The 13,913-nt window shown below is 41.8% G+C and overlaps 2 protein-coding genes across 5 annotated transcripts; one reads left to right on the forward strand and one right to left on the reverse strand.

Moving 5' to 3' along the window:
- Positions 1 to 3,360: 3,360 nt before the first annotated feature.
- On the reverse strand, positions 3,361 to 6,329 carry LOC127771682 (uncharacterized). 2 transcript variants are annotated; one of them, XR_008017188.1, is made up of 4 exons: positions 6,052 to 6,329; positions 5,349 to 5,403; positions 4,044 to 4,603; positions 3,361 to 3,716 (listed from the first exon to the last, which is right to left on the reverse strand). XR_008017188.1 is itself a non-coding variant. In XM_052297608.1 (3 exons), the coding sequence occupies exons 1-3, from the start codon at positions 6,259 to 6,261 to the stop codon at positions 4,203 to 4,205; spliced, it is 666 nt and encodes a 221-aa protein (XP_052153568.1). In that variant the 5' UTR covers positions 6,262 to 6,329; the 3' UTR covers positions 3,826 to 4,202. The 2 variants fall into 2 exon arrangements, 1 of the variants encoding a protein (XP_052153568.1); XM_052297608.1 differs by lacking the exon at positions 3,361 to 3,716 and having other exon boundaries at positions 3,826 to 4,603.
- Positions 6,330 to 7,762: 1,433 nt separating this feature from the next.
- LOC127769419 (5-amino-6-(5-phospho-D-ribitylamino)uracil phosphatase, chloroplastic-like) lies at positions 7,763 to 10,079 on the forward strand. 3 transcript variants are annotated; one of them, XR_008016788.1, is made up of 3 exons: positions 7,763 to 7,931; positions 8,717 to 9,884; positions 9,968 to 10,079. XR_008016788.1 is itself a non-coding variant. In XM_052295004.1 (2 exons), exon 2 carries the CDS (start codon positions 8,771 to 8,773, stop codon positions 9,821 to 9,823), a length of 1,053 nt encoding a protein of 350 aa, XP_052150964.1. In that variant the 5' UTR covers positions 7,763 to 7,931; positions 8,717 to 8,770; the 3' UTR covers positions 9,824 to 10,079. The 3 variants fall into 3 exon arrangements, 2 of the variants coding, with proteins under 2 accessions (XP_052150964.1, XP_052150965.1); XM_052295004.1 differs by having other exon boundaries at positions 8,717 to 10,079; XM_052295005.1 differs by having other exon boundaries at positions 8,723 to 10,079.
- Positions 10,080 to 13,913: the final 3,834 nt, after the last annotated feature.

The raw sequence follows: 13,913 nt of genomic DNA on the forward strand, positions 1-13,913 counted from the left end.
ACCGTCCCCTGCTGGCCATTGCGTGCCGCCAGCTGTTGCAGAAACATCATTTGCCGTCTGTTGTTTGCGGCCGTCGCCATTTGCCGTCGCATCATCATCTGGTCGCCGTATACCACCTGCCCGTTCGGCATTCGCATCGGGCCATTGACCGTCGCGTGCTGCCGAGGAGGAGGCGCCGTTGCGTGGCCGGCCGGACGTGCCATCGGGTGCCCGGCTCGATTGTCGTGCACGGCCGTTCTCAGCGGCATTTGCATGCCGCCGGCGCCGCCGATGTACGACGCGGGCGGTGGCTGCGGCGCTCCTCCCATGGTCAGCTTCCGCTGCTGATGCGGCCTCTGCGCCACGGCGGCGTGCTCCTCCGCAGGCCTCTTATTGCCCGACGCCTCTTCGCTGGTTCCCATTGCCGGCCCGGGCTGCGGCGAGGAGAATTCTCCATCGGAAGAGGCGATGCTGGCGATTGCTTGGGGCCCGGGCTGCGGCGAGGGGTGCTCGACGAGCTCCTCCTTCGGCTCGAACCGGAACCCGAGGGGGACCTTCTCCTTCTTGTCTCCTCTGCCACCGGTGCCCCTCTTCTCCTCTCCTTCTGCCATATCGGCTATTCAACCTGCCCAATCGAGGTTGCCTGGATAATGGCTCAAATAAATTTTTATAATCACTCGACGTTAAGTTTGCAATTTGAGATGAACTCAAACTCTATGGATGGCAGGAGCAGCTGGAGTCCGGAACAAGACGGGTTTGATTCCAATTCAATTCCAATTCAAATCGGTAAGGAAACGGTAAGAACATGAGCATATCTATATTTATACCTATATAATTAAAAAAATACGCAAGGTTTCCGTAATTTTTTTATTTTTCACCTTTTTTCTTTTTCTTTTATCATTTCCTTTTTTTTCTCCGTCCTTTTTTTTTCTTTCTGTCCGCTTCTTTTTTTTTCTTTTTTATCCGTCCTTTTTTTTTTCTTTATTTCCGTCCTTCTGAACCTTTTTATTTTTTTCTCTTTTTTTTTCTGTTTTTTTCCATCCATTGTTTTTTTCGTCCGCCTTTTTTTCTTCACCTTTTCTCTCTTTTTTTCATCCGCAGTTTTTTTACTTTTTTCTAGGCCTTTTTACCGGGTTTTTTTCATACTTTATTTCTTTGTTTATGTTATTTTAGTTGCATTTTTTCGCACACGGTAAGGATTTTTTTACGTGCCATATTTTTTTTGTCGCCCGGTGTTAACAGTGAAATTTGGTAAGCCCGGAGTAGTCATCGGTTTAGAGTCATCGGCTTTGAAGTTCTGAGCTTAGCCGATGAGAGTTGTCAAGTCGTCAGCTGTCGGATTCTTGCTATATTCGGTTAAGGAGATTGATCTACTAAATGAAGCTTATCCATAAGAGACCGAGTTCAAAGAGAATACGGCATGGCAAGTTATCTATTAATTAGGAATAATTTGTTAGTTTCCTTTTATCTTTAGGAAAGTTTATTTCTTGTCCGGCAAGAACTTGTATCAACACATGGGTATAAATATGTACACCTGGGGTCTATGTAATCTATCTTCACGATCAATACAATTCGGCGCATCGCCACCTTTTACCTTTTCTACTTTATTTTATCGTCCGGCGGAACTTGGCACCTGACGCGGGACTGCATCGGTGTTCGATCTCCGGCTAAGGGGTAAGTCCAATGTTCCGCTGGCCTGGGCAATTGTATCGTTTACGTCGGCGTTGTTCAAGGCTGCATCAGTACATTCGACCTCTTTGATTGCTCTGGTTTGGATGATATATTTGCCTACCTATTTATCATATGTCTATGTTAATCTAGTCTTAGCATATCAATTTAGCTCTATCGACTGCTTCTCGTTTTAGGGTTTCTGCCGGTATCGGCTAAATCGCGTTGCTAGATTAGATTAGCTTAGACATCTACCACCCTCCACCCTGAAAACTCAGTCAACGGCTTGATTGTCTAGATATTATGTTTCTTTTCATACTTAGTGTTGCATCAATTAAGTTTGATCTACTAAGTCGTGTTTAGAACCATAATCTCTAGGCTGCTTCTTGATTGCCAATAAGGGTTTCATCGGGGTTTCAGCCAATGAGTTATCTAGATGTTGCATCGGCTCATAAGGATTGTATATACATATAAGCTGGATTTAGCCGATGACAACAAATGTTTCACTGTTTAATCTAATCTTGTGGATTTCATGACATCAGACCTCCAGCCGATGTGTGCTCTAACCTTCGGATCGATGCTTATTTATCATATCATTATTTGCCGATTGGTTTATACTGGATTATATTGTTATTTTATTTCATCATCATCAGCCGATTGCCTTTATATCATTATCTACATTGGACATATAGCCGATCGCTTAAACCCTATCGCTATCGGCTGGTATCGGTATCGGCCATCGGCTGGAACTACTCCATCGGCTTGTCAGCCGATTGGCTGTTTGATCTACTGTTTGCATATCTTGTCAGTTGCAGGATCAAACTAACTGGCATGGCTGCATCTCATCAAGATTTGGACCTACACAGGAGCTAAGCAGATCTCCCAGGCCGGTGTGTTCAATTTTTTGTCAACACCCGGTTAAACACTAGCGCCACCACCTCGTCGATCTACCTTCCCATGCGTTCCCTCCTCCAATTGATTGCCAAAAATCAATTCCCCGCTACTCCCTAACCATTTTACTATGATTTCCCCTTTTAACTCCGCTTTAATTCACTGAATTTAATCTCCATTTAAAAATTACCCTTTTTATCCCGAGTTTTGTCACTTCGATTTTAATAAAAACGGAAAGAGGATATCTCCCGAGTTTTGTAGCTCCGATTTTAATAAAAACGAGGGGATTGAGTGTATCAAAAACCCTCAATCAATTTTGGAAGATCGAGAAAGATTCAACCGGATTTGATGGGGAGGATTTGATCGGATTTGATGGGGAGGATCGGTTTTGGCATGTACGAACACGACATTGTCTTACGGAGGTTGAAGACAACAGTCGGCTCTGCGAGTTGGACCTACAACTCCAGTTGACGAGGAAGGAATGAAATGAACTTTTGGTACAAAACCAAAGAGTAAAATGTATAGCGATCCAAAAATGTTTCTACCTGTTGTAACGCACGGGTATTTTTCTAGTTATATAATAGTGGGCATTTTTTCTAGTTTATATAATAGTTTTAAGAACCTCAGCATATATGTACTTTTATGGCATTGGATTTACTATGGATAATAATTAAAGTTTGATTCTGAATACTATGCCAAGTCAAACCACGCGTTATAATTTGAGACATGGCATAGGGAGTACTGTATCATTATATATGCAGGGGTGAAAACGGTAGGGATAAATATCATAAATTCCGGCCACAGATCGCTTCCACATTCCACCAGCCAATTCAATCAGCCATTTCATTAATTGTCTAAAACATTGTTGATTACTACACCGGTGTATGAAAAAATGAATTTAAACAGGGAGAAGCGACAGTTGACTCTGGCATCTTTAGGACCTGACTAACAAAACAAATCAGCTGCACCTGCATGAGGAGAATTTCATGTACAATATTGTGGTACCTTGGGCCTAGTTTGAAATTATTTTTTCCAAAACTTGAGTTGAATCTTGAAAGCTTGTAAGCAATCCCTTATTTAGGGTGATTTCTGTTTTCCTGCAACTGATAATCGTCTGGAAGGACCATACATTGGAGTTTTCAGCAGCACACACTGAAGAGCACTTCGGACGCCGTCCACTGCCAGGGTTTGAGCAAGATTGACAAATATAAGCGACAATATGAAATCAGATACTTCCTTGTAAGTTGCCAAGAAAAACAAAAAACAAAGGAAGGAAAAGTAGTCGGACACTTCTAACTTGTTAAGCAAGAGCATACATCAGTATATCAGCGTTGCCATGCGCTTACATTACTTGATTTTTCCATTTCTGAACAGAAAAACATAGCAAGAGCGCTTGACTCATACAGTTTACTACAAGAAAAACATGATATCTAGTGGTGATTGATCTGTAGGGAGCGATCAAAAGCATTCAAAAGTTGCTTTCTATTGATACTACCATGCCTTACCATGTCATATATATCATTCTGAGGTGTCATCCGCTGCTCAATAATATCGGATCGGCTACCAGCAAATAATTGTGCTATTGTCCCAGGAATATCTGAAAGTACGGTATTAGTTTGACTGCCTTTACTTGTTAGATTGCTGGGGGGTAGGATCATGGCATTTCATTTTGCAGATTGACGTGCCAACCACTCTGATCTGGTTAAACCACAGTACCTTGTGCTACTTCCAGGCCACATAAGGAAATTCCAGCCAATGGGAGATCCACCGACAATATAAGATCCTTGCAAACATTGTCCTGATTTCTTTGTAGAATCTGTTACACTCGGTTTGGCATCATGCTTAATGTCCACAGGATTGAGTGGTACCTTCTCACCAGAACTATGCATAAAGGATGCAGCCTGGTCTGCTGGACGAACTTGATTCTTCTCTCCGGGTGGGATTTTCCCTGCAGGCATATTTCTGGCATCTCTTGATGTAGGCTCATCCATCAGTTTTACAGGCCCAGCTGCAGTTGGGAGATCAAGTCGCATGTCCTTGGATAATTCCATGAGAACTTTTATCTCTGCATAGTGTGAACAAAGGGAAGATTGCTTAAACTTATCATCAATAAACACATCCAGATATAACATTAAGCTCCAGGTGCTCAACAGATTTTGTAGGCCAAACAACAGGGATCCACTTTGGTTGACCTTTTAACTTTACAGATAACATGTACATTTTCAAATTGCTAATTATGATTGGGCTAATGCAGGATATTATGAATAAGTACATCAGTAGCCTTTTTTACACTAACAGAATGACCGACTAATGCACTATATTTCACTTACTTACTAATGTAGGGTACTAGGCATCTTATTATTGGAGTATGTAACCGATAGTTATGCTTGCATTAAGAAGCCTAATACAATACATCATGTGACAATATAAGTAGGAATTTGTAAAAGTGTATAATGACTATAAACAACATGTTTACAAGTTATAGAAATGTAACAACTGATGAAAAATTGCAAGTGTCCAATCACAAGGGTTTTAGATATCTTAACAGCACGAAGTGACTATGGACTACATCTACAGAGAGGCAATGACTGTCAAATCACCTGAGGTAATCTTAGTCTGCAAAATATCAAGAGAGAAGTGTGCTTTTATGAAAGAAGGTGAAAGTAAAATTGTTCGAGTGATCAACATAATCTCCTATACCATACTGATTTCTGTACTTGCGAGCATGATGATAAAAAATAGTCAAAAACTCAAAATGTAATCAGGACGTTCCGCATGTCTGTTCAAAAACAATATAAATTAGGATTTACCTTTCAGGATCTCAAGAGCGGCATCTTTCTTTTGGGTATCAGTGCCTTTGCATAACTTCAAAACAACAAGGAAAAAGTAAACATTTTAGAGCGGATTCATGTTCTTCCCAGAACAAACTGCATTTACAATTGTCAAACCAACAGCAAGCAGGGATATCAATTTGGTGTAAGTTATGATACAATAATATGATTTTTCTCTGGTCCTTGGGAGGTAGAGAGGTATTTTTAGTGTTAATCGGGAAGTATAGTCTCTACTGAGAGCGAGGTATACCTCTTGATTAACAATATGGGGTAAAACTCTCAATACCTCCCAAAGCCACACATCAGCCATGAAAATGTTCATTTGCATAGTAGGACAATGGTGGCATTAACAACTCAGTTCAGAATCATCACACCATAAATTTCAGCTAGAAAGAGATTACGCGCCTAATTGTATTGAGACTTGGCCCAAAATTCAACTTCAACTTTAATTTAAATTCTCCCAGAGTTTCACCAGCAAGCACAGCACGGAGCAAATAGCTTCGAGCTCTCGAACTCGAACCATTGATCACACTTATCCACGTCAAGCAAAATCATCCCCTACACGTTGCGCTAGAACACGGGAACATGACCTGTTCAGTTGATTGTGCTGCTGCTGCTGCTGCCATGGCAGAGCAGAGAAATGCCACTCGACAAATATCTTAGGGTTCGAGGTGGGGGAGACCTGAATGAAGCGGCCGCGGAGGTTGGCGACGGCTGCTCTGATGTTGTAGTAGGGTGAGTGATGAAACCCCACCTCCTCCAGCTTCCGCTTCTTCGGTGCCGCGGTCGAAGACGTCGGCGGCGGAGGCGGGGGCTTTGGGTCGCTGGTAGGCGTGGACTCTGACGGCGGCGGCGGAGGAGGAGGCGGGGTGGTGGTCGTCGGAGCGACCATCGCGGTAGCGGCGGAGTGCGGGGTTTTTTTGCAACCTTCCCTGCCTACTTTGGAACAAAGGAATTTTTATCCCCTCTATCTCAAGAGGAGTGTCAGAGCATTAGCGGTATATAGATATATAGAACACCATTAATATTAAATAAAATTTAAATAATATGGATAAGAAAACATAGAGATTCGTCTGATGATTTTTATACAATATATAGGATGCATGTAACTCTATAGAGCCCAAGTCCAATAAGTGTTAAGGTGGATGTTTGTAAAAAATATCAATTTTTTATTTGAGATATCAGGTCTAAGCAAAGAGCCCATTTGCTCCATTTGGTGCTTAAGATCTACATTTACAATATACTGATAAGATTCCCTTAGGATATCCCAATACAATGTAATGTAAAGATAATTCATAGATAATATAATATTACATCAGTCATATAGTACCATTGTACAATAAATCAATACGAAGAAAATAATGAAAGATATCCATTGGGCTATTCGGCAAGCGGACAACATCGGCTGCGGCTATGCTACCGCTGCGTGTGTGCGGCATTGTTGGTGCAGCTACAGCGCAACCATAAATCTAGTAGCCAAACAAACCCTATATGCATATGGACTATCCATATAAAATAAACAATACTCCTATTATCTATCTCTCCTAATGTTATCTCGTGTATATTGCTATATTTAAAGTCCATGTATGTGAGTCCCATATATATTAATCACTTTTTGCTATATACATTGCTGATGCTGTGATTACTCTTATTCCCACATTGCAGATACTGCTATACTCCCTCCGTTCCATAATATAAAGGATTATGACCTTTTACTTGTACTGTTTGACCACTCGTCTTATTAAAAAAATTATGCAAATATAAAAAACGAAAAGTTGCGCTTAAAGTACTTTGGATAATAAAGCCAGTCACAAATAAAATAAATAATAATTCTAAATTATTTTTGAATAAGATAAAATCCTAAAATATAACACTTTTTTATTTATGCATATAAACAAGCAATCACTTATTCATATTTCTTACCGCAGAAGCTTATATTTAAAATCTGCTTTGAGGCTTTTTTTGGAACAACATATTATTGAAAGAATTTAAGAGGTTTGCATTCCTCTAGAAATTTTCCGTATAGACTTGTTTGAGACAGAGGAAAGATGTTGAATTAATAAATGCATCAAGAAAAAAAAAATCTCACAGCTCTTTAACTGTATGGCGCAAAATAATCGTTGGACAGCTGACTATGGCAAAATAACCGGAACTGGTTCGACACAACTTTTCATGGGCCTCTGGGCGCACCGCTCACACATGCCGATCAACCTCCCATGGCCCATCGAGAACCGCGAGCGCCTCAACTTCCCCTGGGCCTCCCCGCCGTTTCGTTTCCGTTCTGCTCTCACTGACAAAGTGGCCCACACCGCAGCAGGCCCCACCTGCCATTGTCGTGCGGAGACCGTGTCCGGGACGAACTGGAGAGGCAGCCGCCCACACGGCCACACGTCTGTCGGCTTATCCGGGTGGGGAAGCCATGGCCATTGGCCACCACCACCCAAGGGGAGCGCAAGCGCAGAGGACAAGAGCGCCTCCTCGTCTGGTCTGCTTCGGCCCCCCGCTCGCTCCTCCTGCCGAAGCACTCACTCTTCGGCTGCTCATCCTCCTCCTCCTCCTCAGGTCAGCAAGATTCATCCGGTTTCACTTGGATTGTCTGGGATTTGGTAGTTGAAGCATTTGGCTATTCTTGTTTTGCGCATGCTCCTAGTTCGTCTGCGTGGGAGAAAATACTGAAAAGGGGGTAGTTCGTGTGTGTGTGTGAGCATGCCCCATTGTTTGGCATTTTGTTGGAGCTGTATATATGTGTCATTGGCTAGAACTTTGCAATGTCACTACCTGCTTAAGCTCAGCAATTGTGCTTCAGTTCGTGCAACCTTTTGTACTAAGCTGAACTTTTATTTTTTCCTCTCCTGGTACCTACAATAACCTTGTCTCAGATGCAAAAGGATCTCTTTAGTAAAAGGCACTTTGCTTCATGTAGTATTATTGCTGTCAGATGCTGGCAAACATTATTGGGGCTCGGCATTCTTTTCTTTCTCGAACTCAAATTAGCAGTTTGGAAGAGTGCGTCCTAGAAGTAGCAATCGTATACCGCAATAGTGTGAAGTAAGTTGCAAATCAAATGCATATGGCAATCTAGTATATTGACAACTTTTGCCGCTATGCAAGTTTTTTGGGAGAACTTAAGCTCCCCAAATATAAGTTGCACGTTTTGCGGAACTTGCATTGTCCAGGAGAACCCCCAACCTCCCACAAAAACTTTGAGTGACTTAACTTAAGATTGATGATTTATAGGGCCTTCTGTTCCCTCTAATATAGTTGCGCATTTTTGTACTTGTACTGATTTCTTTGTTTTTAAGACAGGTCAAGTTTGATTCTTCTCTTGTTCTCTTTGTTCTTTATAGGAGCAGAACCAGACTTGCCACGAAGGATTTGATAATCTAGGGGTTCGGGACGAGATGATATTTTCAGTCAGCTTATTTGGTAGTTCCCACCAGTCCATTCACAAACTTTACAGGAAATGCTGGTCAAGTAACTCACATTCTACACTGAATGTGCTTTCACTTGCAAAAACTGTGGGTCAAAGTATGAGAATGAAGAGGATACGTGTCAAGCTTCATGCCACTGACCTGAAGAATCGCCCCCAGGCCCATGAGGATAATGTGTTCTACAAATTGGTTTATAGGCTCCCTGAAAACCTCAGCTGGCTGTTGGCGTCACCAGAAATGGCTAGAAGACCAGCCTCAAAGAAGAAACTAAAGAAGGAAGAAATGGTAAGTAGTAATCAATTTGGTGTGATCTTGGAGTGGGAAGGAGTTGTTGTGGAAGATGATGATCCAGATTTGGAGCCTCGAGTTTGGTACGTGTTATCACTTGAAGAGGCAAAGTCTTTTCCTCCAGATGCAGTGCTGAAGGAAATTGAGGGGATGAGGACTGATCAGGCTATTTTAGAAGTCTTACATTGGTCAGAAGATCCACAAGAAGTACAAAGGCTGGCAGCACGCAAGGAGGTAATATATAAAACATTACGTGGTAGATTCTACCAACTGCGACCAGGTGTTCTTGATTTCCTGAACACCCTTGTGGATTTTGACATTCCAATAGCAATCACAACTCCTCGCCCACGGTTGAGCCTAGAAGAAGGGATAAAAGCTGTTGGTCTTCAAGGCTACTTTGATGCTATAGTGGCAGCAGAGGATTTCTGCCGAGGGAAACCCGAGGGGGAGATGTTTGAGGTCGCAGCAGGGCAACTTGGTCTTGAGCCTGATGTTTGTCTTGTGCTGGGTAACTCAAATTCGACAATAGAATCTGCGCATACTGCTGGGATGAGGTGTGTTGCGGTTGCAAGCCGATACCCTGCCTATGAGCTCCAAGCAGCAAACCATGTTGTAAGATGGCTTGATCAGCTATCTGTCGCTGACCTGCAAAGGATTGCCAATGGCGAGATTCTTGGGCTCAGGGGCAGAAGATCTGACATGGACATGGACATGGAGATTGTGATCGAGGAGTGATTTTTCTATATGTATGGTGTGCTAATATTGCCCTATGTATATAGCTCCAATTGCAACCTAGGTAATGCATTACATTTTGTTAACAGATCAAGCTGATTAACATTGGCCGTTAGCTTGTTAACTGCTTGGTTTCTTGTAATGCAGAAATGGAACTTTTGTAGCCTAGATGCTTTCGATCTCTAGAAGAATTGGAAGCTAAGAAAAACTCCCAATCTGTATCTCTTTTACCTATGTAATATATAATTTATATAGATTATTATGCCTTGTATTTTGTTCCACTCCAACTTTTGCGCAGAAATGAATGGAGAAGATCTAAGAGCAATACTGGTAAGCTCTAAATAATTTTCTATCTAAAAAAACTCTAGATAACTGAAAAGAGTTCAGCTGTTGCATTTGCGACTTCAATGTTTCCTTAGAATAAAAACAATAATTTCTAATTCTGTAAAACTAGTCTTTGCAGGATCACAAAACATTAGGTCACCATTCATTGTTGTGCAGGATTATCTTAAGCAAAGTTACATGTGGTATTCCTCTATTTTCTTCCTTCCCACCAGCATCTATAATTCTGAGTTTCTATAACGTTTATTTTTCCTTAGCAATCAGGTTGAGCAAAACTCAACAAACTTCAGAACATGCTGAGCTTACTAATATAATGTTTATTTTTAACACACATCATCCATGATCAACTTTACTCACATTTACGCCAACTGCCACTCATGACAAACGGAAGAACTTCCGAAGAAGAAGTAAGTATGTGGGATTGCTTGTATGCATACAAACCAATTAGTTTGTAGAGAGTACCTTTGTACGAATAAATTCAGAGAAAGCATATGGTGGAGGCAATGCAGTGCCCAAGTTCACGTGTAGAGCTTTTCTCAGAATCACATTTCAGCAGATCTCATGCCGTCATGCAGTGCTTAAAAAAAATGTCGACAAGGCCGCATACAATGAATAGGTGCCACATTCCTGTACACTTTAAGTGACTGATCATATCGCATAATCGCTATAAGGTGGGGTGATGACCGCATAAAACTGCTTACACTTTAAGTGACCGATTATATCGCATAAACATTATAGGTGGGTGACCGCACAAAACTGATTACCGATTTGATACTTTTTTGGAACATTGAATTCTCATGTGAGACAGTAAGCGTTTCTTGTTCTTTTGTATCTGCACAAACGATGAAATAAGATGCAAACAATCTACTACAGATTTGACAGCCGTGCTGATTTTGTTTCACATATGTACTGTCATAATAATTAAACTCACAATAGTCAACTGTGTAAAATGTTTGGACTTGTTTCTTTTTTTTTCTTTCCTTTTTTTTAAAAGAAAAACGTCAAACTTCATTGCTAACTGGAAACACATCAGACATCAGAGTCTCCCCAATAGAAGGACGGGTTTCAGAAAAACCAAGTGTTGAAACTTGTCGATAGCCCCTGGTTTGCACTTTGTTATTAACATGCTAAGCGTGTCTATGATATTTTGCCTTGGATCTGATACCTTTGTCTTCAGTTGATATGCCTATTTGGATGTTGAACTGCATAATTTGGGAAATGTATCTTGTAAACGCAAGTTTTCACGTGTATACACCATACACAGTAACTAATACATAGGAATAGAAATCAACTAATTTTTTTTTAGATAATGGATTATAAAAAACCCGGCCTCTACACCTTGTGAGGGTGTACACAGTCTAAAAGTCACAAACACGAGTACATAAGACTCTCCCGTTACATGGGTAAAACATAAATAAGTTTTAAAGATGGATAACAAGCAAGAGGAACTAAAAGCTAAGCTTCAATCCTTCTTCTAAAGTTCCACCCAAAAGTAGAGAAGAGCTCCATCATACGCTTCTCTAAAAGCTTGGACTTCGCGATTACTTCAATGACTTCGTCTTCCTTAAGAAGCAAAGACCAAAGCCTTGACAACTGAGTTGCTTTGAAAATTACCTGAGAGGGTCGAGATTCATCCACGCCTTCCTGGACTTAGCCTTTTCAAGTGAATGTCTCCCGCTGCTGCCCATCAACCTCTCGCTAGCCCTTTTTGGTGTCATCGACACCTCTCCAACATTAGCCAGCTGAACAATCTTTTCCTGCTGCACCCCCGCCTCATTTTCCTCCAATTCCTCCCTCTCTACCCTTTTATACACCTCTTCCAACACATCTTGGACAGCCACATCCAAGATATTTTCAGCCATCATAGAAAAATCCATTTCTTTCTCTAAATCAGCACCTTCCTGTGCCTCTTTTCTCCCTTCACCCCTATCATGATTGTCATCAGTTACCATGTCATCAGCCTTTGACATTTTTGGTCCCTTCTCCCTTCCTTCATTGTCTTCTCCACTTTCCTCTCCCTCTACATTACCATCCTCCTCATCTCCATCCCAATCCTCCAAATTAAACTCCACTTCTTCCCCATTCTCGTCAACTCCTTTCTTCTCCACCTCAAATTTTAACTCAAAATAATGATCCCCAATTACCACATCAAGCACCTTAGGAATCAATTTTGGGTTAAGGATAGCCACAAACAATCTCCCAAAAACATTCTTTCTAGTAGTTTTCATATCAACCAATTATGTTGCCCCTAAAAGAGAGCCTACTGCCCATAAAGTTAAATATTCCCTTAGTTTCTTCCTCAGTCCAAAAACCTTAACCCATTCCTTAGGTAGAAGAAAACCCTCTTCTTCCTCAAACCACTCTTCAAACTCCACCCTCACTCCCGTGGCTACCCCTCCTTCCTTCACATCCGCACCCCCAAAGTTGATGGCCCGTTGCAATTCGCCCTTTGAAGGGAAAAGAACAACAAAAGCGTCCTTCCCGTGCGGCACCGGCTCCCACTTCCATTTAGTTGGACACAACTTGTGGAGAAGAGTGACCAACCTTTCCACCGAAAGAGCACCACCAACCACACGCACAAGAGCCTTCTTCGTGTTTTTCTTGTTCCTTTGAAGTGATTGATGTGGGATGTGCTGAAACCCTAGGCCTTCAACCGCATACCCAACCGCCTGCACCACCGGCTTTGGAAGCTTTAAGACTGGACATTTGTGGTTGACATGCTCGCTACAGTCGCAGACATCGCAATAAACATCCACCTTACAATCAGCAACACCATGTCCCTTTTGAGTGCACCTAGAGCAAACTTTCACCCGTGCACCACCCTTTTGATCATCCCCTTTCTTGTCCCTAATCACCCGCGGCTCCTTATCGAATTCCAACAAATCATCTTCATCATCATCAAACTCAGAAACATAATTCTTTCCTTTCTTGACTTCTGAATTTACCGAGACAACCACATCTCCTACCTTGATCTGACCCGGTTTCTTGCTTCCTCCTCCACCTTTTGCCTCCTCCTTTGTCTGCGTCATCTCACCGGTCCCCCTGCTGCTGCCGCCCTCCTTCATTAGAAATCAACTAATAGGAATAGAAATTGACATCCCAAGATCATATTACAGCCCTTCTGGAAATCCAATGTTCCAGTGGAGGAGTGATATCTGGGTGAGCGTCAAGTATAAATCTTTTCTATTTAAGTCGACAATCGTTGATTTAATCGTGGAAAAGGGCTAATTATTTTCTTGAGTTTTTGCCGGTTGGGCTAGAAGAATAGCTATGGTGGCAGAGCCAAAACAACCATCCTATTTAAACTAGCGATAATGATGACTCAAGCTTCTTTTCCTATGGAGAAGGACCTGGGACTGGGAGAGGCAGCGGATGATGTCAAGGGAGAGGATAGGGGTGGGGAAATAGAAGTGGATAGTGATGCCAACAGTGATGATCGGATCAAGCAAGAGAAGAGCCGAGAAGGAATTGATCCTGGATGCTAATGAAAACACATCTTCTCCGTTTATATAACTTGTTTAAAAAACATTTATAAAACTTGCCCATTAAAACATTATACAGGCTGGACCATTGATATTTCCTAATGGTTGGCCTATTACGCTGCTTTGTTGCGTTTCTTTTCTAGTACCTTATGAATATGGGTAAAGTGGGTATTATTATCTCTATACCCAAAACTTAAATGAATGATTCATCTTTACTCATAACCTCCCAAAACAATATAGATATGGGCAACAAATACCTAGTTGCAGCC

Source organism: Oryza glaberrima, chromosome 4 (assembly GCF_000147395.1).
Source record: "Oryza glaberrima chromosome 4, OglaRS2, whole genome shotgun sequence".
Classification (NCBI taxonomy): Eukaryota; Viridiplantae; Streptophyta; class Magnoliopsida; order Poales; family Poaceae; genus Oryza; species Oryza glaberrima.

Bases quoted from the DNA above. Each gene is read 5' to 3' on its own strand.
- LOC127771682 (XM_052297608.1), bottom strand. From the start codon at position 6,261: ATGGTCGCTCCGACGACCACCACCCCGCCTCCTCCTCCGCCGCCGCCG. The intron at 5,404-6,051 runs GTCTCCCCCACC...GTTGTTTTGAAG, and splicing joins TCCGCGGCCGCTTCATTCAG to TTATGCAAAGGCACTGATAC. The intron at 4,604-5,348 runs GTAAATCCTAAT...CACACTATGCAG, and splicing joins CGCTCTTGAGATCCTGAAAG to AGATAAAAGTTCTCATGGAA.
- LOC127769419 (XM_052295004.1), top strand. From the start codon at position 8,771: ATGATATTTTCAGTCAGCTTATTTGGTAGTTCCCACCAGTCCATTCAC.